The sequence below is a fragment of the Paramisgurnus dabryanus genome, chromosome 24 (genome assembly GCF_030506205.2).
Source record: "Paramisgurnus dabryanus chromosome 24, PD_genome_1.1, whole genome shotgun sequence".
Taxonomy (NCBI): Eukaryota; Metazoa; Chordata; class Actinopteri; order Cypriniformes; family Cobitidae; genus Paramisgurnus; species Paramisgurnus dabryanus.
In genome coordinates this window covers 18,620,404-18,643,307 of record NC_133360.1, presented here as the reverse complement: position 1 = coordinate 18,643,307, position 22,904 = coordinate 18,620,404, and the positions used below count along the sequence as shown (strand labels likewise).

The 22,904-nt window shown below is 35.0% G+C and overlaps 1 protein-coding gene across 4 annotated transcripts in view; it reads left to right on the top strand.

The window, feature by feature from the left end:
• The first annotated feature begins 807 nt into the window (after window positions 1-807).
• atp11b (ATPase phospholipid transporting 11B) overlaps window positions 808-22,904 on the top strand; it is a 54,916-nt gene continuing 32,819 nt past the window's right edge. For all 4 annotated transcript variants that reach the window (XM_065259363.1, XM_065259362.1, XM_065259364.1 and 1 more), the window contains exons 1-17: window positions 808-1,063; window positions 7,233-7,349; window positions 7,516-7,605; window positions 8,425-8,505; window positions 8,621-8,728; window positions 9,694-9,822; window positions 13,034-13,137; window positions 14,237-14,284; window positions 14,472-14,536; window positions 15,852-15,933; window positions 17,500-17,650; window positions 18,894-19,091; window positions 19,391-19,549; window positions 20,085-20,260; window positions 21,950-22,018; window positions 22,144-22,217; window positions 22,301-22,404. In XM_065259363.1, the coding sequence (XP_065115435.1) occupies window positions 1,037-1,063; window positions 7,233-7,349; window positions 7,516-7,605; window positions 8,425-8,505; window positions 8,621-8,728; window positions 9,694-9,822; window positions 13,034-13,137; window positions 14,237-14,284; window positions 14,472-14,536; window positions 15,852-15,933; window positions 17,500-17,650; window positions 18,894-19,091; window positions 19,391-19,549; window positions 20,085-20,260; window positions 21,950-22,018; window positions 22,144-22,217; window positions 22,301-22,404 (1,782 nt within the window). In that variant the 5' untranslated portion in view covers window positions 808-1,036. The remainder of the gene's footprint in view (window positions 1,064-7,232; window positions 7,350-7,515; window positions 7,606-8,424; window positions 8,506-8,620; window positions 8,729-9,693; window positions 9,823-13,033; window positions 13,138-14,236; window positions 14,285-14,471; window positions 14,537-15,851; window positions 15,934-17,499; window positions 17,651-18,893; window positions 19,092-19,390; window positions 19,550-20,084; window positions 20,261-21,949; window positions 22,019-22,143; window positions 22,218-22,300; window positions 22,405-22,904) is intronic.

The following is a 22,904-nucleotide window of genomic DNA, read 5'->3' as shown; positions in this document are numbered from 1 at the left end:
TAGTAATAACACAATATTAATAATCAATTAAGTGATTAAATATTTATACGTTAATTTTTACTTTTAAAGACACAGGTTTTTTAACTACTATTTGTAGATCAAACATGGCCTCTCGGGGGGAACACACAACACATGAGGAATCCAAACAGTATGTTTCAGTTTGACTGTCAACTTTTAATTAACAGTTAAAAACATAAATGTACAAAATAGCATTTGGTGTTCATGCAGAAGCAAGAAATCACGACACATTTAAACCAAACCCCAAAATATCTTACTTATATTGAAACCTAGCCTAAAGCCAGACAAAACTTATGTGTTAAAAATCAAACATATAAAGTACTGTTTGGTACATTATCAACATCAAGTAGGCTGTGTAAGGGCACCAAAACAAACTCCTTAAGATTTGAGAACTGCAGGGAAAATGATTTTCAGTGAAAAACAACTTTTGCTCTGTACTCTCATAGATGACAGCCTACTTCATTTGATCTCTTATATAATAGTGTTTATTGACGGGCCACTATTAAGCGTAAAAAGATCTTCAAAACGTCTTATGCTGTGTTTCTCAAAAGAAATCAGGTTTGGGAAGGGAGAGTACATGAAAGAATTTTCCGTTTTGTCGTGTGAAGGTTAAGATTATTTGATGCTTCAAGGATATAGCCTATTCCAATCAACTGTAATAGACTTTATGGTAAACTCTGTGACCTAATGTCAATATTTGCGTGGTTGAAATTGAATTTCTGTAGCTAGCTAGTAGTGCAACACAACTCCCCACCGCTGCTCAGTTCATGAGTCACAGGTGACGTCACTTCCAGGATGTTGTTGGTAAGAAGTCATCTCCGTCAAGCGCAGGCGGTGTGCGGTCGTCTTCGTGTTTCGATATTAGCGGCTTTAATAATGGGTCGAAAATTGAATTTTATTTCTGTACACGCGCTTTTTGTGTAATGCAGAGAGTTAGACGTGTCGGGAGCAGCATTTGTTTTGATGCCGTGTCGATGAGGAGGAGCTAGCTTACTACGTACAAAGCTGAGGACACAAGATGATTCGCTGGATCCGACAGCAGCTGGTACAGTAACGATGTCACTCTCTCCAAAACTGCATTTTATCCCTTTATATCTTGCCTCTTACAGAAAATAAAATGTTTTGGGTTTCTGATTTGAATGTTTGGAATGTTAGTTCCAGCTCCAGCCTAGCATTAGTTTGCTCTTTAAATTATCTTTACAACAATTTAAAAACTATTTAGTAGAGGCACAAGACAAGGTTTTACGTTACTCAAGTCAAGTGTTTAACGTATAACTTAGATTTCTATTTTTTGTATTGATGAAAAGGTTTTCTTGTTGGTAGTGGCAATTTGCAAAATGTTGATTTATGATTTAATACTTATTTATTTTTCAACGTTTAACGTTTTTTTGTGTATCTTTGTGTGTCTAATTGTTATGGAGAAAAGAGCGTGTACTGTTTGCTTTAAGCTCGCCTATTATTTGTGGATAGTTGCGGTTTGTTTCTATTGTTTCTCTCTATAAACACCTGACACTTAAGCTTATTGAAATCTACAATGGCAGTCTTGCATCAATCAAGTTTTACTGCTTTCAACCAGTAGACTAGGATTGTGTACATCAATAAAAAAAGTGTTGTAAGCACAGCAATAAGAAAATTTTAGTTGGCTATTTTAAAACGCATATGAATTATGAAATGTTTTACACCCCACGAAGACAATAACACAAAACGAATATATAGCAAAAATAGTCTACAATGACATTTAATGACAATAAAAGAAAAATCATGAAGTATCATCATGATATGCTAATGTTGAATATGTTGTTTAAAGCTGCAATCCGTCACATTTTTCAGTTAAAAATGATCAAAATTCAGTTATATATGTAGAAAAAAGTCTTTAAAAAGTATACTAACTTGGCTCAATTTACAATGGAAAGCTTATAATAATAATTTATAATTTGATTGGCTGGGTCAGTTTTACTGCCAAAAAGTAAAAAAACCTAATTTATCTTTGCATGATTACATCATGTCCGTAAACAAAAAAGAAAAGGGGCCGGCTACTTTGGGAGTGTGTAGCTTAAAGGAACACGCCCACATTTTGGGAATTTAACTTATTCACCGTATCCCCCAGAGTTGGGTAAGTCCATACATACCTTTCTCATCTCCGTGTGTGCTGTAACTCAGTCTGACGCAGCCCCCGCTAGCTTAGCTAAGCACAAAGACTGGAAGTGAATGGCTCCAGCTAGCATACTGCTCCCAATAAGTGACAAAATAATGCAAAATTTGTCCTATTTATGTGTTGTATAGTCACATCATATTTTGTCACTTATTGGGATAATTACAATATCAGCAGTAACCTTGAAGATGTGCAAAATGAGATTTTGGTAAATGGCCTGCAGAGAGGGCAGTGGGGTCCTGAGGATCTTTTCGGCAGTCTTGACAATTCTCTGCAGACGTTTGCAGTCCATCACAGTAGTGTTGCCATACCACACAGTGATGCAGGTGGTCAAGATGCTCTCAACAACACGGCTTTCCGCCCTCCGATTTGTTGCCGGCGAACGTTTCCGCCGAACCACGTCATAGCTCATTACCATGAAGTTGAGCTGATTTCAACTCTCCTCGACGCTCACACTGTACATGACGCACAACACAGCTGCTCGCTGGAGCTTGCCGCCGGCTCTAATTGAAAATGATTGACTTAAAGGAACAGTATGTAGGATTGTGGCCAAAACTGGTATTGCAATCACAAAACATGTGGCTAAAACTGGTACTGCAATCACACAGCTGGTGGCCAATATACAAAACGACAACATAAACATCAGTTGAGGGCTGCAACTCCACTTTTTAAATGATAATATCCTGGCCGGACCACTGTTGTCAGTGATATAAGTATTTGAAATGAAAATGATTTCTTAATGTCTAGTGACATTTCAGGGCCATTTAATGATTAATTGATATAAATTTCTTACATACTGTTCCTTTAAGGCTACTTTGACGCTCTTGCTGGTGGCGGTGTGACAGCACAGTTAGGCGACATGCCAAACTTCCCCGTCTCCTTAGGAAGCACAGCTGCTGTTGTGCTTTCTTCACCAGCTGGGTGGTGTTGAGTGACCAGGTGAGGTCTATATTTCAATCAAAGATGGCGATAGAGAGGTCAAAGTTATGGACTGCAGCTTTAAGTTATTGAATTGAGCATTGAGTCTTGAGGTCTCAGATCCCAAATACAACTAAAGGGTTAAGACATTTATTTAGCATTAAATAGCAAGTCTGTTATTCAGTTTATTTATAACATTTAAAATTTGTCTGTAAATAGTGAAATGCTAAATGTGTTGACATAAACTCATTTGAGTGATGTCATAGCTTACTGTTTTTTTAACCATTTGCATGTATGTTTGAACAATCTGAAAAATATAAGGATCTGATGTAGAAAACTGAATTTCCTATAAGGGAAAGTTACGAGTTGTTTAACACATTATTTTGATGGTTTCCTACTAATTTTGTTAATACTTTGTTAATAATAATTGTGTAGTAGTTGTTATGTGTCTGTAAATGGAAATTGCACAACATTTGTATTGATAGAGATGCAGCATTTGTACATCTGAAGTCTGTGTCCTAATGCTTTTGGTCTTACTCAGGAAGTGTTTCTAGATCTGGTTTGTTTTCTGTGGTCGTTTCTTTAGTTGTCTGAATACACTGCTGCAAACTTGCTCTTAAAAGTTATTGGTTAGTTGAGAGATGAAAAAAATTGGCGCTATAGAACCACATCTCTGTTTTTTACACAATCATGGGATGCTTCTTTATTGAGCATTGCTGCTCATCTTTGTAAATTGGTTTGTACTTATTTGTACATTTTGTTACTGGAGATTTCTTGACAATTATATTCATGTTGTGTTTACTTTGTGCTGCAGACACCCAGATTGTCACAGAACAATTATGATATAAATCGATGAAGCACAATTTTATGATGCACAGCGAATGGCTGTTTACGTCAGATGTTAGACTCTTTTGTCTCTTTTGGATTATTGCTGTGTTGGTATAGCACCATTACTAGCGCTGGACTGCTATCCTTTCAGGTGATAGAAAAGTCGTTTGTCATCGGGGTTCCCCACACATCAGGATTTCTGATCGTAAATATTAAACATGTTTTGACGTTCTTCCGATCAGGTTCGGACACTCTTAACACTCCTCACACCAAGGGAAAATCTGATAAAATAATCTGTAGAACCATCAAGATAACCGGGACATAGCTAGGATTGTCAGGAGGGGAAATCGGATGAAAATTAGTCCGATAATTTTTTGGTGTGCACTCAACTTTATTGAAATATTTTATTAAAGATGCATAAAACATTTTGTATGCATGTTGCTTTGGTGTGTTTGGAGTATAACCTGAAGCTTAGTGTTGAGCATAAACATAATCATTGACTGAACCCCCCCCCCCCAATTTCTTTTCTTGTAACAACCCCATTCATGTTTATGATTTCTACTAGAAAAAAGTAAAACTATGTCATACTCCATTGCATGCTGGGATGGCATCACCATTTTTGTTGGCTTACACTATGCTGGTGTTATTATTTTAGTGTTTAGGTTTTATTCATAACTTTAACAATGTGAAGAGATTTATGGAATTATATTTTTCAGAAATACCCTAACTCAGATCCTGTCTTATCTGTTTACTAACCATGGTAATTTCAGATTAAGATTTAATATCTTGAAATGAAATCAAATTTAAGGTTTTTTGCTTCTAGTATGAGTGTTAGTATGTTAGTCATAAGGTTATCCATGGGCGTCGGAAGCAAAAAAATTGTGGGTGGGTCCAAAACATTTGCTGGAGTCAGTGGCGTCATGCACCAATTCTTTTAAACGAGGCACAATGTGCACACTCCATACTATTAACATCCATTAATAGAATACAATAAAACATTTTTAAACACCATATTCTCAAAAAGGCAATAAAGACAAAAAAAAAAAGGTAAGCACTGCTTATCTTAAACCTGCGATCAGTGGCGGCTGGTGCTAAAAAAAATTGGGGGGGGGGCACAAACAAACTCAAAATCGAATTTTTACTGTAGTAATGCAGGACTGTAAATAACCAGTTTTTAATCAGGTGAAGTTGTATACTTACAGCTTAGCTAAAATGCTGAAAATTTTACGGTTGACCTCAACTGTTAAAGCATGAAATAAATATACTATGAATTTGAGGGGTTATTAGCATTAATGAAATAATCAAGGTAACCATTCAAACATGTTGGACCTATATTAATCGTTACATTTTTTTTAGTAAATTAAAACAGTCAAACATACGTGTTTAGACACGGCATCGACTTGTGGCTTCTTTAAAAATGAATCCCTGGTACAATGAAGTAAACAAAATCTCTGTATTCCCCACATGAGCTAGAACTTCTTTAAAAACAAACTTCAACCATGCATTCCAAGTGTTAGGTTCTGAGGGAAGGTTATACAGCGACTGTGTTCCTCCACAACCGGGAACTATACAAACCTTGGCAATCTTTAAAGACATGTTTGCTGATTGTTGAGATGCTGCATATGGTTTGCTTCGCCTTTGGCCCCCACATGTTACTTCCCTACACACCTGTGGGCGGGGCTACAGAAGAATTCATTGCCATTTGACTTTGGAGGTTGTGTTTAAACCTACTTCACCATGCGTATTGTTATTTATGTGTATCATCTCTAGCACCCTAGAGCATTTTGTGGCTCTAACATATATTTGTTCGGTTGCTATTCTTTACACATTAAGGTTTTCAAAATAATTCCCCACCGTAAAGACGGGAAATTAAGCTATCCAATCATAGCCATCAATCATAGCCTTCTATCAAAACGGAGCATTTTTTGGAGCCAACCTCAAAACCAATGTATAAAATAGCCCATAACTTATTGCTTTTGAAGTTTAAAAAGGAGGTTTTCAAAAGCAATTCGAACATCATAAGTAGACCTTAGGCAACAGTATAAAACAATAAAACGAACAAAATACATTTTTCTATAACTTATAAAGTGACTAACAGTGAATTGGTACAACTAAATGATTTTATTTTGTATTAATTAGCATTATATATTTTACTTGTGGTAGCATGTTAAAGCAGCTTTCTTCTCTAGCCAACTTTATAGGGGGCAGCTCCCCAGCGACTCAATTGACCTGCCGCCACTGCCTGTGATTATGAATGTGATGTTGCCTAGCCTGTCAGTGAACAACTACTTTGTGTAGTAAATGCCACTCCATCTGAAAGCAGGTTATTGTGATTTGCTACTAATCACGAAACCAACTTTACTGATGATATGCACATGACAATGCCATGCGATATATTGCCTAGTAGTAAACATGACGGGTTCTTATTCAATTAGATGACTTTTTGTTGTTTCCAGGCAGGCTGTTTCCTAGAAATCTTGTGTAATTGAACCATTCAGAGGACGACTTTGAAATCTGCAGAAGTGTTTCTAGTTAAGTGTGCTGTATGCATCAGATGTTTGACCAATGGTCTGTGCGCATGACGTCTGAGGCTGAGACTAGGATGATTAATGGCGCATTCGGCATTATGCAGTGGATTGTGATTGATTTAGACAGTGTAAATATGCCGTCCATTGGGATGAATGAAGGCTGATCGCATTGGTGTCACGTGAACTGCCGCAGTGCCTAAAGTGTACTGCGGTCTAGTACAATGGCACAAAAACGTATCATATGTGCAAATTTGGGCCAAAAACAAAACTTATCTGACCCATTTAGATTCTGGACAGAATCATGCATTCATGCTCTGTGGAGGAAATCAAACATCGATTTGACAGATGGGTTCTAGACTTTCTAAAAAGTACTGACGAGAACAAGAGGAGACAATCATTAAATTTGTGCACCATCATAAATTTCACGTCACTGGAGTAACAGTTTCATATAAGGGATAAGATCTATATCAGGAATCTATTAGACTTCATTTTTAACCGTGGCTCTCTCAAGCTGTTAAATGCAGCTTTTCCGGGCTGTGCCATGAAGAAAACACTATTTGTTATTTAAAGAGAAGGGGATGGGCTACTCAATATGTCATGCACGGACTTCCTGTTTCAGTTAAAATGACGTCAACACATCAACTACCACTGCATGTTTGCAAGGCACCTTACTTAGAAGTTTCTGTAATATGTCCACTCTCTATTTCAGGTGTTTATTTCCACACAATTATGCTTACATGATATAATGGAAATGTTATCTTTGGTCTGTCTCTTCTTATTTCTTACAGGGCTTTGACCCTCCCCATCAAAGTGACACAAGGACAGTGTATATAGCAAACAAGTTCCCACATCATGGCCATTATATTCCTCAGAGATTTGCAGATAACAGGATCATTTCATCCAAGGTAGGAGGTTACAGCATTAATGTTCATACGCAATGATGTTAAAACATTGTCAACTGAGCTACAGATGTAAATGTGGAGTCATTTGACTGTCACGTGTGAAGTCTTTTCCTACTCTGCCCATGGATTTGACAGTAAAATCCTTCATGCTCTTGTTTTCTCTTTGTAGTACACCATATGGAACTTCGTCCCTAAGAATTTGTTTGAGCAGTTCAGAAGAATAGCCAATTTTTATTTTCTCATTATCTTCTTAGTTCAGGTAAGTCCTGACTTGTCTTTATCTGTCTCCAGCACTCAACAGATTGTGAGACAGAGTTTCTCTGTTTTCCATGATGGTTCCCCTATCTTTCAATGCATTTAATCACTGTAAAAGATATTTTAAGCAATACTAAATATACTAAAAATGCATTAATTATGCACTCGCCCTTAAACCCGTATTTAATGTATTTCGGTCTCACTTTATGTAGATGTCTTTAAACACAGTGCATTTGCACAATAAAATGCATTGTAACTTTTGGGCACATGTGTTCTGGGTAGGTCTGAGCCTGAAGTATAGTTCTGTTTTAATGCGTACACGTGGGTCACTATACGCGCTGCCAGATTTTTGTAACTGCACATATTTTGTACTCATAGGTCACAAATGCACAAACAGGAGTATACAGTATGTAGGCCAGGAGATGCATTGCAACTTGATGCGTCAAACATCTGTGTAAGCAAATAAACTATGCATCGTAAGTTAGACATTGAAAAAACGAACTATCCTCCAGGCTTTATGATTAGGTTTAATGTGTGTTATGACCTGCAGATATTTTAACTGTAAGTACAATTTTATAACATGTTTGTAGACAACAGGTGCATTGTATGTGTTTTATCTAGGGTAAGCCCTTAGTATTTAGAATATAACGTGGGATCTGTGGGACATAACCAAAGCAATTCTCAATAATGTACTGGTCATTGTACCAAGTTTTTCTTTATTGAGCATAGTTTCTTGTTTTGTCAGGAGTCATAAATATCATCACAGTTAACTTGGTACAGTAGTCTGGTTTTTATTCAGTAATATACTTTCTCTCTTTTTTAGTTAATGATAGACACTCCCACTTCCCCTATAACTAGTGGACTTCCTCTATTTTTTGTCATCACTGTAACTGCCATCAAACAGGTAAGCATATGACACGTTAATGCTGCTAAGTTCATGTTTTCAAAAATATATGGACAGTGTTATGCCAGTATTATTGCAGGGCAAACAGTACGCTTTTTATTTCACACATATACAGGGATATGAAGATTGGCTGCGACACAATGCTGACAATGAAGTTAATGGAGCCCCAGTATTTGTTGTGCGCAGCGGCAGTCTAGTCCAGACCCGATCCAAGAATATAAGAGTAAGTTCTAATCAACATGAATTTTGAAATGGTCTGTACATTTGAAATGTGAGGTTTATACACTAAGCCCTTTTCACATACTTACTAGGCTCCTTTACCCTTGCAAATGTTGTTTTGATTCCATGCATTGAATTGATATAGTAAAAGTAATGACATTGTCACTGTTTACACCTGAGAAGTTAAATCATGCGGTTATGGTAAGAGGTGGAGCATGCCCCAGACGGGTGACCAATCACAACAGATTCGGTCAGCTTGACTAATAAAAGTTATTGGGCAAAGTAGTTCTTCTAACTCTGTTTTCTGAGTGATATCCTGTGTCTTTCAATTTAACTACCAAACTGTTGAACCGGGTTCAAACAATCAGATAACTAATAAAAGTAGATTGCTGAGTTTAATTAACTAGGAATTAAAGGTCCACCCAACTCATTTCAGTAGTTTTCATTGAACTTTTATATGACAACCTTAAAGGAACAGTATGTAGGATTGTGGCCAAAACTGGTATTGCAATCACAAAACATGTGGCTTAAACTGGTACTACAATCACACAGCTGTGGCCAATACACAAAATGACAACATCAACTCCACTTTTTAAATGACAATATCCTGGCCAGACCACTGTTGTCAGTGATATAAGTATTTGAAATGAAAATGATTTTTTAATGTCTAGTGACATATCAGGGCCATTTTATGATTAATTGATATCAATTTCTTACAAACTGTTCCTTTAACTTTATAGTGTGTCTGAAGTCCACACTATTGTAATAAATCAATAATATCTGTAAATAAAAGGAATTATACAAATAACTTATAAATTATGAGCATGACCAATTTTATGCCAAATTTCAATCTCACAGGCATAACTGTAAATTACAAATTACATTAAGAATATACATTTAATAATAACATAAAAACACATTAGTTTATATGTCACATTCTAAAGTGGTCCTTGTGTTTTATGTCTGCAGGTAGGTGATATTGTGAGAGTAGCCAAAGATGAGACGTTTCCTGCAGACCTGGTGCTCTTATCATCAGAGCGTGCAGAGGGGACTTGCCATATTACCACTGCCAGCCTTGATGGAGAGACTAACCTGAAGGTCTTTGTTTTCATCTGCTCATGACAATGTTCTTAACACTGTTACCCCTACCTAACAGTGTTGTCAAAGTGGACAGTATAATATGAACCTTTTTGATATTTAGTTGATAAAGTTTTGCTTAGTTAATAGTTAAAAACAGATGTCATAAAATTATCAAAAACATAATGCTCTTGAAGAGAACCCCATCTTGTTGAGTCAGTTTCTCCTAAGGTTTTTTCTCCATCACTTCACCTCTTTGAGTTTTGGTTTTTTGTCAGACCGCTGACTCACCACTGACTTGCTCACTGAGGCACATTGACATTACCTGGAAATCTAATTTCTTCCATCATGTAGATACAGTTTGTAAACATGAATACATTTCATTGATTCTTGGGAATTTGGATAAAACAGGTTAACATTTTGAAAAAAAAAGTTTGTTAAATTACAAAATCTGAAGGTATATCATTATAGATCAAGGTCTTGGCTGTTTTTCATAAAATAGGCGTTTTTCCAGTTATTACTCATACAACATTTACTTTAAGCCTAAATAGAAAAAGTAATGATTTTTTTATTTAATAAACATATTTTTGTATTAATAGAGACTATTAATTTACCAAAACGTTCTTAACGCTAAGTAGTTCTTAACCTATTCCTTAACCCCTCTCTTAACTCTATGGCACGATTCCTGACATGTTCTTACGCTAAGTATATCTTCTGTAAGTCACACTTTCGTAAGGTTGGTCTGGACCATTCGTAAGCTCTCTCTTAGCGTTGTTTGAGAGCAAGATGCTATCGCCGCGCAAATAAAAATAGCGTTTTCATCACGTTACATTTATAATTTATTTAGAAAGATTAATTATTTGAATTGATTATACTAAAAAGCAATAATACCATGTATTTTATAATACAATTTATTAAATATTTCATACATGTGGGATGGGATTAGTTACATAGGGAGGTGGGGTAAAGCATTTTTTTTAGAGCTTCTCAGTGATTTTAGTCCAGTCCGAATGCTCCATGTCAGTAATCATTACGGACAATGTCAGTAAAGATTACGGCGACTTTTACCTTCTGTAAAAAGGTCCGTAGAAATTACCCTTATATAAAACTGTAACATGTAACGGTAACACATAGCAGGCTTTTTCTTCTTTTTCTCTGCTGTTTGTTTTAAAAATGTTATGTTTGCATACATAATAAATATATATTATACATATAATATGATTACTGTAAAAATAATTGACTTACCATTAAGAACAATAAAAATACATGACATAAATGCACACATATACATCTCAGTAGCAATTGAAACTTTCAATGTATAATGTGATAAAACGCTATACTAAAGGGAAACATAGGGGGAACAGACTTCGACACAACACCGGCCGCGGAGCCGTTTAGTCCATGCCAATTTTTTTTATTTGGCAACACTTAAACCCTTTTGAAATTTTGCTTGACGTGGCTATATTAAAAAGAATTTGCCTCCCAAGACAACTCATTATGGAGCTGCTGGATATTCTCAGACCATATTATTTATCTAACTCCCTCTCTCTGTTCATTGTAGGGTGCTTTTTATTGAAAACATTAACCAATGGCCAGCAATACAGCATTAAACAGAAGTAACTGCAGCTGCTTGCCAATCAATTCTGATTGTAAACCAAATTCCTTACCATTAGTATAAAAGTGTTTAACATCATTTTTAAAAGTTGTTAAACCCATGAAGCGGCACAAGTGGCACAACGGGATAAGGAGGTTGGATGATTAGCAAGGGATACCCGGTTCGTTTACCCGTATTAATGACAATTTGATAATTAAATTAATAGTCTATATTTTACGGATATTTTTATTAAACTATATGTTAAAATAAATGTTAATGGAATAATTTGAGGAATGTTTCATTTGTATAGAACATGTTGTCTTTCTTAACGCCGTAATGCACCTTCGCCTGAAGTGGAAAATCGATCACTGAGCAATCGATCCCAAATTATTCAGCACCTTCACTTGGGACAGCGCCTTTTTTACGTCGAACTTAGAGGCAGCATGTTAAGAAAGTTCCTAAGGGACACTTCGGGGAACACACTTAGGAACATAAACAGCTTTGGTAAGATATATCTAGAGTCTTCTTAGCGGGCTAAGAGTGAGCGCTATCGGGGAACCGGGCCCAAGTCAGTGGCTTCTTGCTTAAACTTTATGCAAATATTTGGTTCAAAAAATAACAATCCTGAGCACTGTGATGAACAAATATCAAATTATAACTTCCTAAAATACATAAAACCTGACAGAAAAGACAGAAAACCTGATGGTGGTGACATCTGACGGTGGTGACAAAAACCTAATATAGATAAAAAAAATAGATGAGTTGTTCACATTAGCCATCTTCTTAAAAATGATACATTTATTTCATAATCTAATCTAATATTTTTTTACAAAGATGACGGTGTCGACATGTTATGGTTGTCACAGTAGCAGTGTCCAAAAATATGAAGAAGTTTAAGAGAAAATAGCAAACATACAGGAGTTTGAGTGAACTTGAAGCATGCAGTAGAGCTGAAGGTTTGATAATGGGGTTCTCAGGAATGAAGTTGACCCTGTAGTTGTTTGATTTTATTGCTTTTTATAAATATCTGACGGTGGTGACGAATATGTGGGACACATTTTGAACATTCACAAAATAATAGTAAATATTGTTCAAAACACACTTTTGTAGTTTTTAATACATATTACAATGTTCCCCTTTATGTGGTAAATATATTATTCAATTCAATTATTACTTTTGGCTTTTTTAATCAAGTTGAAATGATTATCTCTTAACCAAGGACAGCCGATTTTGTAGGCAATGGGCCAGCATATATCATTAAATTGATAAAAAAATAAAAATAAACCTATAAAAGAAAGAACCTTACATATGTGCAAAGGACCCCCTGATTATAACATTGATTCTTTTTCTTCATGAAAATGTTATTAATTTCCAACAGAATTAGCACTTTTCTTAGTGGGACATGTTTTTGCCAAAGTTTCAAGAATCAGTGATTTGTCAAAAGGACTGAAGGTCATTTTTGCTAGAATTATTTCTAAAATAGTATTTCTTGTATGGACATATTTTGCACATTGTGAAATACAATTTTAGAAGATAAACTATAAAACTATAGAAATAAATTAAATTAAATAGAAATACATTTTCTAAAGTAGTAGATTTATGCAGTAGTTTTAAACTGTTCTCTAATCTGATGTGTAGACGCACTTTGCAGTGCCAGAAACAGCTGTGTTGCAGACGGTGTCCCGGCTGGAGTCTCTGCAGGCAGTAGTAGAGTGCCAGCAGCCGGAAGCTGACTTGTACAGGTATTTCCCTACAAACCAGCTACAATAGCGTGTGTGTGTGTGTGTGTGTGTGTGTGTGTGTGTGTGTGTGTGTGTGTGTGTGTGTGTGTATATATAAATATGTTATTTATATTTGTCAGTTTTCAAAAGTTTTTTTGAGTCTTTTATGTAATACATTTAAAATATTGGTGGCACTTTACAATAGCTATGTTTACATCAATATGATTGAGGTCGTATTATGCAAATTTCGTTCGTATTAAAATGGGTGTTGTAGTCCAATTTGTGATCCGATCATCAGGAGAAAAGTACACATGTAAACACGTAAATCATAGTGTTTTCTTAATTTGATGCAAAAATACATCGTGCACATGCGCAGAACAATTGTGCTCAAGTTCATGTCTTATATTTATCTCTTATTTATGTATCACATGATCCTCATCACAGAAACATGCAATAGCAAGACATTGGCAACAGTTATTATTCAGGTAATGGGGTCACCCACTGTACATTCTGCAGCCTTAATGTGTACTTTAATAAAGTTAGGCTACATAAAGCAATAAATTGCGTCGTGCCTTCAGAAAATTGGGTCTGAAAACTCAGCTTTTACTTTGTATATTTATATCCCGACGAGAGATGCTGTGTGCAGCGTGCGTTGCCAAGTCCCTTGTTTTTTTAAAGTTCAGATTTGGACTACTGTTTAAACTGTTTCCACGAGTTGTTATTTTCTGCAGGTTAAAGATGAAAGGATTTGTTCATTAGTTATTGGCATTTGGGCTGTGAATAGTCATTGGGATGCTTTTGGGTTATTTTGAATGTCCATTGGGCGGGTTTTGTTACTCGAAGCTGGCAACCCTGGCTGTGCGCTTGCACAGACGTTTGGTTCAGATTTTATAGAATGTACATGTAAACAAACATTTGATTCAGATTGCCATGTTAAGGGTGCATGTAAATTTTATTGTCGTAACCTTCAATCAAAATAAATTCAGTCGGAGTGACAATTTTTTTTGCATGTAAACGTTATATGTAAATGTTTATGTAAAATGGTTGTTGCAAAATTTATTCTAATATTAATAAATGCTTTAGAAGTATTGTTTATTATTATGCTCTCTCACTCTGTCAGGTTTGTTGGAAGAATAACAGTTACTCAACAAGGAGAGGAGATAGTCAGGTAAGACTGGCTTCATATCTGAGATTTAAAACACTTTCCATTTAAATATATATATATATTTTTTTTTTGCAGAAACAGATTACATTTATATAATGTCATAAGTGTTTTCATTCATGTTTTTTGTTTATTGGGGGTTAATTTAGGAGGAGGGTTGGGATTTGAAATATACTTATTTTATATTTTTCAGACCTTTAGGACCCGAGAACCTCCTGCTTCGAGGAGCAAGATTAAAAAACACCAAAGAAATTTTTGGTAAAAAAAAATCAAAGAAACATGAACATGTTTTTTGTGATTTGTTTTAGTAAAGCTGAATATTCAGTGTGATATATTAGAGATATATTAACTTTAATAGGCGTATTATTATTATTATTGCTTAGCTTTATTAGCAAACATATCCAAATATCCTTACTAGAAGCTTTAAATGTGAAAAAATCCTGCCTTAGGACAAAAATAAAAAATAATTATTACAATTATATTAAGATTATTCTGACATGTGAAATAAACATTTTAGAACCTGTATTTCACTGCTAACTATTGTTTATTTATTATTTATTTAACTTTATTTTTCACTGCCTTTTCCTACATTTTGTTGGTTTTTTTTCTGCAATTGGACGCTGGGCGTCTGGTCTTTGTCTCTACTGTCATAGTCACTCCTGTTAGTGTTTCAAGGTTTAGTGCATTTGAACATTTTCATTCCGTGTACAAAAACTAATTAACAAATTCTTAGTTTTTAAATTATTATTAACCTCCCAGAGGCAATGCAAGCTAGGTCACCAAACCATGCATAATTTTCATAGTAGTTACAATAATAGTTAAAGTCTGTGTAAAGTCCAATATTGAATGTGTTCTTAGTTTGTCACAGCACAGAAAAATGTGTTATTAACCACCCAGCCAAATTTGAATGATAAAAAACTGCCAAGTAAATATACGTTATCAAAAACTTGAAAAACAAGAAAATCTTGTATGCTGTCGGTACTGAAACAAAGGCCACTCATGTGTAAAATCTGACATCTTTTTAACTTTCAAATATCGCTGCAACCTTAATGGATGCTCACGATTGTGTTAGGGGCGGGGCCATGCTCGGTGGCTCCAGTGCGAAAGTGAAAGTGAATTCAGAAATGTAGAAAAACTGTTTAACGGTGTTACTCCACAATTCACTACTACACAGTTCACAGTGTTTGAAATGTGTTTGAGCAATACAATTTTAATTTATTATGTTTGTAATGTTTTTAGAAACGGTTCTATAAATGTAATTTACACAGACTTTAATTGTAATGCTAGATTCAGTTCTGGGCAAATGTAAGCTATAATTTAAGTATTTTATGTCTTGTTTAATGTCTTGTTTTTTAATACTTTTACTGAAAATTAAGCCAAAGATACTCAGTATAAAAAAAAATGTAGGTGTCCATAAGCAGAATACTTTATAAATGATTCACAAAATGTAGTTTTTATTAATTCGGTGTATTAAGGAATTTTTGTTTTGTGTTAATATGTTAATATTGATTACTATGTCCTTAATCTATTTACATGTTGATGGTTTATGTTTAACGAACATCTTGTCATCCAGGTGTGGCGGTGTATACTGGCATGGAGGCCAAGATGGCTCTGAACTACAAGTGCAAGTCCCAGAAGCGCTCAGCAGTAGAGAAGTTTGTATTTCATCACATTTGTTATGTCCTCTTACGGGATGTTTACACTTGGTATAAAGATGTGTTTTCGTAGATCAGATCACAATTCAGTATTGCTTTTTTGGTGTAAATGCGCATGTGTGGCTGTTTGAACACATTCAACCACAAGACCGCCTATTTGTCTAATCTGAGGTACTATGCACATTGTTTCTGACTTCTAGCGTGAACAAACAGTGTATGTCGCTATCTTTAGACTTTCATTGATAAAAATAAAGCGGCTGATCTCTGCGTTTTTCTTTTGTTTGTTTTTTTGCGAGCGTATGAACGTTGCACGATTTTATTTTATCAATGGCGCTGTTATATCAGAGAAGGCTGTTTATACCTTGTATTAAGATGTGTACAAGAGATGTGTATTAACAAGTGGACAAGAGAGACAGATTCACGTTTACACCTGGTACTTTTGTCCACTTTCGACTTCTGTCCTGATTACTGAGGGGGTGGTCTGTGGGCGAGTCTGTTTGCTTTCATTTAAACACAAACATGAGAAATTATGGGTTTAATACACGCAAAGTAATATAATGTCAGAGTCTCTGCTTGTGCTGCACAGGGTTTTTTACATGTATATGTAAGAGCTTTCTCTGATATTTCAGAGCAATTGATGAAATAAGCTTGAAATAAACTTTCACATGCTCGCAAAATGAAACAAAAATAAAAGTTAAAGGCGGGGTGCACAATCTCTGGAAGCCAATGTTGACATTTATATCACCTAAACAAACACGCCCCTAACCCAAATAAGTCGGAGGAGGTTTAGACGCACCAGGCTTATAGGGTGTGGAAATAAATGTGTCTTCATAGCTGAAGGAAAGAACAATACGATTGCAGATAAACAAGCAAACATGACACATATGCATAATTATGCAAAAGACGGCATATTAGTTCTGTGTAACAAAGTAAAACCAAATTTACTCACCTATTGAGAAGGGAAAAAGCAACCTCGGTGTCCTCCTTCAGTTCTCTCCAGTACTGGAAAGCTGATCCTATATTTACACGGGTCCTGCATCTTGCCTTACCGTAAGCCTTTTTATTCGCTCGGCAGATGGCTTACTCTTTTCATTTTTATCTGGCAGTCAATCTTTCAATCGATTTTGGCTAATGTTAGACATATGCACTGAACACTCTCTCCACCGCATAATGAGAAGACCCCTTTCTGCTAATTGGCTACAAGTTTGTTTTGTTGTTCGGCCCGACTGACTTTTCTAAAGCATTTTTGAAACATCATGCACCCCGCCTTTTAAACAATGTGCTTGATACATTACACATTAGATCAATAGGCGGAGAGTAGACAGTGTTTTGTGACTGTTCGCACGCATTGACCATATGCGCGTTTACACACAAAAGCAATCCGGTCGAATGCGTTTTCGACTACCTCTAAATGTGGTCGAGCTTAAAAATTTTTACACCCCGTTTACACCTGTCTTTATTGTCGTCCACTTGTGATCCGATCGACTAAAATGCATATTAATAAGCAGCCTCCTAGTTTATTGGATCACCACTCCTTAATGTCCACATCCTCTCTTTCTTGTGCAGGTCCATGAATACATTTCTTCTCATCTACCTGTGTATATTGCTATTTGAAGCCATCCTTAGCACTATACTGAAGTATGCCTGGCAGGCAGAAAATAAGTGGAATGAACCCTTTTACAATCAGAAGACTGATCAGGAGAAAAACAGCAGCCAGGTCACTACACATCATTATCTTCCCATAACACAACGCAAAGAGCAGACCTTGAGATTAAATTTGAAACTCGTTCTTTAAAATTTTTGTTTACCTTATGTACAGTAATTTTTATTTATCAAAACCCTACAAAATATACAGCACTGTGCAAAAGTCTTAGGCCACCACCACCAGAGTTTTAATGTCCATCCATATTTATTTTTCAGTCTATGTTATTAAGATACAAACAGGAAATGCAGGAAATATGTACAAATAAAATTCTTCTTTTTTAGTAATCGTCGGTGTTGTTTAGTGTGACCTCTCTTGGCACTAAACACATCTTGAGTGGTTTTGAGCAGAATTAAAAAGACTAATTTCTTTAAAATTAGAAATTAGGGTTTAATTTTATTTAGGTTTAAGAGATCCTGCAGTTTCCTGCTGTTGCTCAAGTGGAAGGGAAGTTTACACCAAAAACTTGACACATCAGTTTACATTTTTATACAGTTTTTAATAATATATACACATTTCCTGTATATTCTGGATGTACTCTATTAAAGAGACTGAGAAACAATAATTTATGATCACTATAACATTGCAAAAACAACAAATATTATTGTGGCATGGTGGCCTAAAGGGGGTCGCACACCGTTCGTGCACATTAAAAAGTGCGAGCTTAGTCAGATAGCGTCTACTTCAAAATCCAAAATATACTTTAGCAGCCAATGTTAGTCGTTAATGATTTGGGACAAATATGATGTTATTTAATGTTAAACTATGTGTGGCGCTCTGTGGCTGCGACAGGTATTTAAGCACCCACCTTTTATTTTTTTTGTAGAATGGCGCTGAGCTGCGTGTCCTGTGTGCAACCCCCTTAAGACTTTTGCACAGTACTGTATATCAGATAATGTTATTATTGAAATTTTAAGTGTTACAAGCAGTGTTTCCCACAGGATTTTGTGAAACTATAGGTTGTTGACCTCTTTCCTAGATTGCATCATGTGTTATTTAACATATTCATGACATCATTCACCATATTTGCATTCAGACATCTGTTTTGCTTCTACTCTCTGAATTGTCAGAAATTGTATTTTGAATCAGCAGATTTTTTTCTCAATTATAAATGAATGATCTCTTAACACTATTTTAGTTTTATTTTGTTACATATAAATAGAAATAAGCATTAATTCTTTATAAGAATTAATCAAAGCATTAAAGAAAGAATATACATGCATAACTACATATATTTGAATATTATTTGTTTTTACAGATTCTGAAGTTCATTTCTGATTTCCTGGCCTTCCTTGTGTTGTACAACTTCATTATCCCCATTTCTCTATATGTTACGGTTGAACTCCAAAAGTTTCTGGGCTCATTTTTTATTGGCTGGGATTTGGATCTTTACCATGAAGAGAGTGACCAGAAAGCTCAAGTCAACACTTCAGACCTTAACGAGGAGCTAGGACAGGTGTGTGACTTATAAGCAGGCCAAGATGAAATCTAAAAATGTATTGTTTTGTTGTTATAGTTCAAAGTTTAAACATGGCAATATTTGAACAGTCCTTCTAGTGGCTGGGTTTTCTGATCATGCTGTAGGTAGCGCTCTTCATAAAAAATGAGTCTTTGGGTCCTTGTGGAAACAGTAAAACCTGAACTTTTAACTTTTTTAATGTGCAAATAATTAATGTGACCATGCTTAATAGGGGAACGTTGTATACATTTATATTTAAAAAAAATATATATATATATATTTATATTGTACCCCAGGTGGAGTATGTTTTTACTGACAAAACGGGAACTCTTACCGAAAACGAGATGCAGTTCAGGGAATGTTCCATTAATGGCATAAAATACCAGGAGATCAATGGAAAGCTTGTTCCTGAAGGAATGACAGAAGTCTCTCCAGACGGATCTGTGTCTTGTCTGGTAAGATTTAGTCTGATGCATGCAATGAGATCTTGAACTAGTGTTGTAATGTAACAATGCACAAATAAAAAAAGCAAATATGGTGTTAGAGTAACAAATTCATGTAGTGACGAAAGTTTTCACTTTGGTGAAAATAAATGTAAGTAAATGGTACATTATAACCAAGCAATGTAAAAAGTTGACACTAATGCACTCACTGTATACACCATTTGTTATTAATTTAATTTAATGTAGAAACACAAAAGAGGATGCCACACAAGGGAGATGAAAAATGATGGTTAGCAAGCCCCATTTTCCCCCCATTTAGACAAATCAGTTTTTGGATCTGTTTTTGATAGTGTAATAGTTTTTTAAATGATTTGTCAATTTCACCCTGGAAATGCTTCATGTTATGAATGTAAAATGGGTAAAGTTACTGCAATTTTATTTTAAGCAATACACCGTATGATAAACATTGTAGGGGTCCTATAAATGAACCATGTGTATGATAAACTTTAGTTTATTATTTATCTTAATGTTTGTTTATACCTTTCAGAACAGAGAGGAGGAGTTGTTCCTTAAAGCTGTCTCGCTGTGTCATACGGTACAGATCAGTTATGATCAGGCAGATGGACTGGGAGACCCATTCTGTCATTCAAATGGCTTCTCACCTCAGATGGAGTATTATGCCTCCTCTCCGGATGAGAAGGCCCTAGTAGAAGCCACCAAGAGGTAAGATCAGAGCTGCTAACACTGTTTGCATCTTTTGTTCAAGCACGATTACAATGTCAATAAATCCTCTTTTCATTTATTTGAAATAATTGCTCACTCAACAATAACCATCCTGTCATTAAGGCTGGAAACATAAGTAAATGCAGACTACTCGTCTGGCTATTCACAAATAATTTTAAGCATTGTTTTGCCCTGAATGCGGTCACAAAGGTGCAAGTCATAATGCAATGCATAATGAAGTGCAAGGGCTGCTAGTTATCAAACATGTATTTGTGTGAACTAGTGATGCATTTAAAGAAAAATACTAGAATAAAATTAAAAAATCTGTTTTATGTATAATTTAATAATTTAATTGCTTTTTCTGTTCAAGTAGTTTTTTATTTGTATTTCTTCGTTTGAATTGTTTTGGACTAATTTCTCTTTTTTCTTAATCCATCTCTAGTTAAAACTGTTGTCATCTGTGGTAATTTTTATCTTTCAGATAACTAAAGCACTGGTTAAGCATTACGTCTGCATTTACATACATACTGTCCCTCATGTAGTTCCAAACCTATGACTTTTACCATAACTTATGCCGTCTCATTCTTCACAAATAAACAAAACAAGACATGTTTTGATTTTATGTTTTGTATCAGTGGCTATAATAATAAATTAGATGCTTAAAAAACAATTTAATTGCTGTTTGATATCTCAAATAAGTTTTCATGTAGGGCAGTCGATTATAGTTATGACGATTATGACGATTAATTGCCTGTTTTATTGCTTTGACTTTTAATTCTCATAATTATTCACATAACACATATTAAAAAGTAATTATGTAATTAATATATGTTTCAAAAACTGAAAATTCTTCATAAGAAATAAAAACAATAAAGTGTCTGAAAAAGAACAAAGTAAAAATGCAATCAAAATAAACCATATTAAAACATTGCTTAAATAGTAGCCAATCCTACTAAGGTCATATTAGTACTGGACCACATGTCTGTAGTGGCTGCAAAAAATTAATTCCTTACAGATCCGTAAGAATAGCATCTTTCACATTTATGTTTTACCTGGCAGTTCATTCGCTTATCAAAGATTTGAAGGATTTCTTTAAATGTTTTTTCCACTGTATTGAATGGCTTTTCAATGTATCGCGTTACACTGTCAGTTAAGGAGCACCATTTGATGCAGTCTCATTAATATAGGCGCCTCAGCTCCCCTTTGTGTTTTTAGAGAGATGTGCCATCATTGCGGTGATCTGAAATCATTGCGATGAGACGATTTGTTAATCATTGTGACACCCCTATTCTCAAGTAGACATAATGACTGCTAATGCTCATCCTTTTTTGATATGTACAGGCAGCTCTTAAAATACTGTCAGTTAAATGACAAATACTTTACGTTCAAACTCATATGGTAATTCTGCACGCACAATAAATGTGGTTTCTAATTTATTAATGAATTCAGTTTGGAACCGTCCCATCCACACTTGTATTGCTAAACATTTTCAGGCAAAAATGTCTGTGCTCATGCTCTTTAGCTAGTGTGGATACTGATAGGAACATGTTCCTTTATTCATCATTAAAATGTAAAATCAAATGAGGCCCCTCTCTACATCTAAACATTTATAACTTTGTGTAAGGAAAGGTGAAGTTATAATTGGCTAAATATCTTGTTCACTTTATCTTGTCTGTTTTTTAACTTTAGGATGGGTGTCACATTCACAGGAAGCAGTGGAGAAAACATGGAGATTAAAACATTTGGAAAAGCAGAGAAGTAACTAATTTCTGCATTTACTTCAGATATTTACCCTAATATAATTGAAACCTTTTTACGTGGTAGTAAATTATGTTGTCACTGCTTTTGGAATTGTGTTTAAACAGCTGTCATTCTGCACACAGATACAAACTTCTTCATGTTCTTGAGTTTGATGCAAATCGCAGAAGAATGAGCGTGATCCTGCAAACGCCCTCAGGCATGAGATTTTGAACATGTGTATGTGCTGGTTATTGGTTGACTGCAGCAGATGAGTTTTCTTAACCTACGCTGTCTCAATAGGTGAAAAGGTGCTGTTCACAAAAGGAGCTGAATCAGCAATCCTACCATACAGCACGAGTGGAGAGATTGAAAAAACCAGAGTCCATGTGGATGAGTTTGCTCTGGTAAGATTATTTAAATTTTTTATATTGTTGCCTGTCCAGTTGTTAAATATGGAAGGTATTTTTGGACTTTTTTAAATTAATTAATTAATTAATTTATAAAATAATTAATTAAATTATAAAATAAAAAATAAAATCTCAAAATATGTCCCAAATTTGAAAATGAAATGCTAAAATAAAAATTAAAACATTATATTAAATTATTTCATTTTCATTTTTAACGTGATGAAGCATCATTCTGGCCAAATTGAAACAGTAAATTAGATTGATGATTTGACATTTCATTTTCAATATAATCTTGAGTCAAGACTGACAATATTAAAATAAAAAGGCAAGCTTGAAAAGGAATCTGTAAATACATTTTTAAAAGGCTTTTTATTCATGCCCAAGCAATAATAGGGACAAAATTAAAATGTAAAGTTCAGTTTAAATTTTATGTTCTGTTTTTCTTTTTCATTTTCGTTTTAATTTTCGTGTTCATTTTTATTTTCTACTTGTGTGCA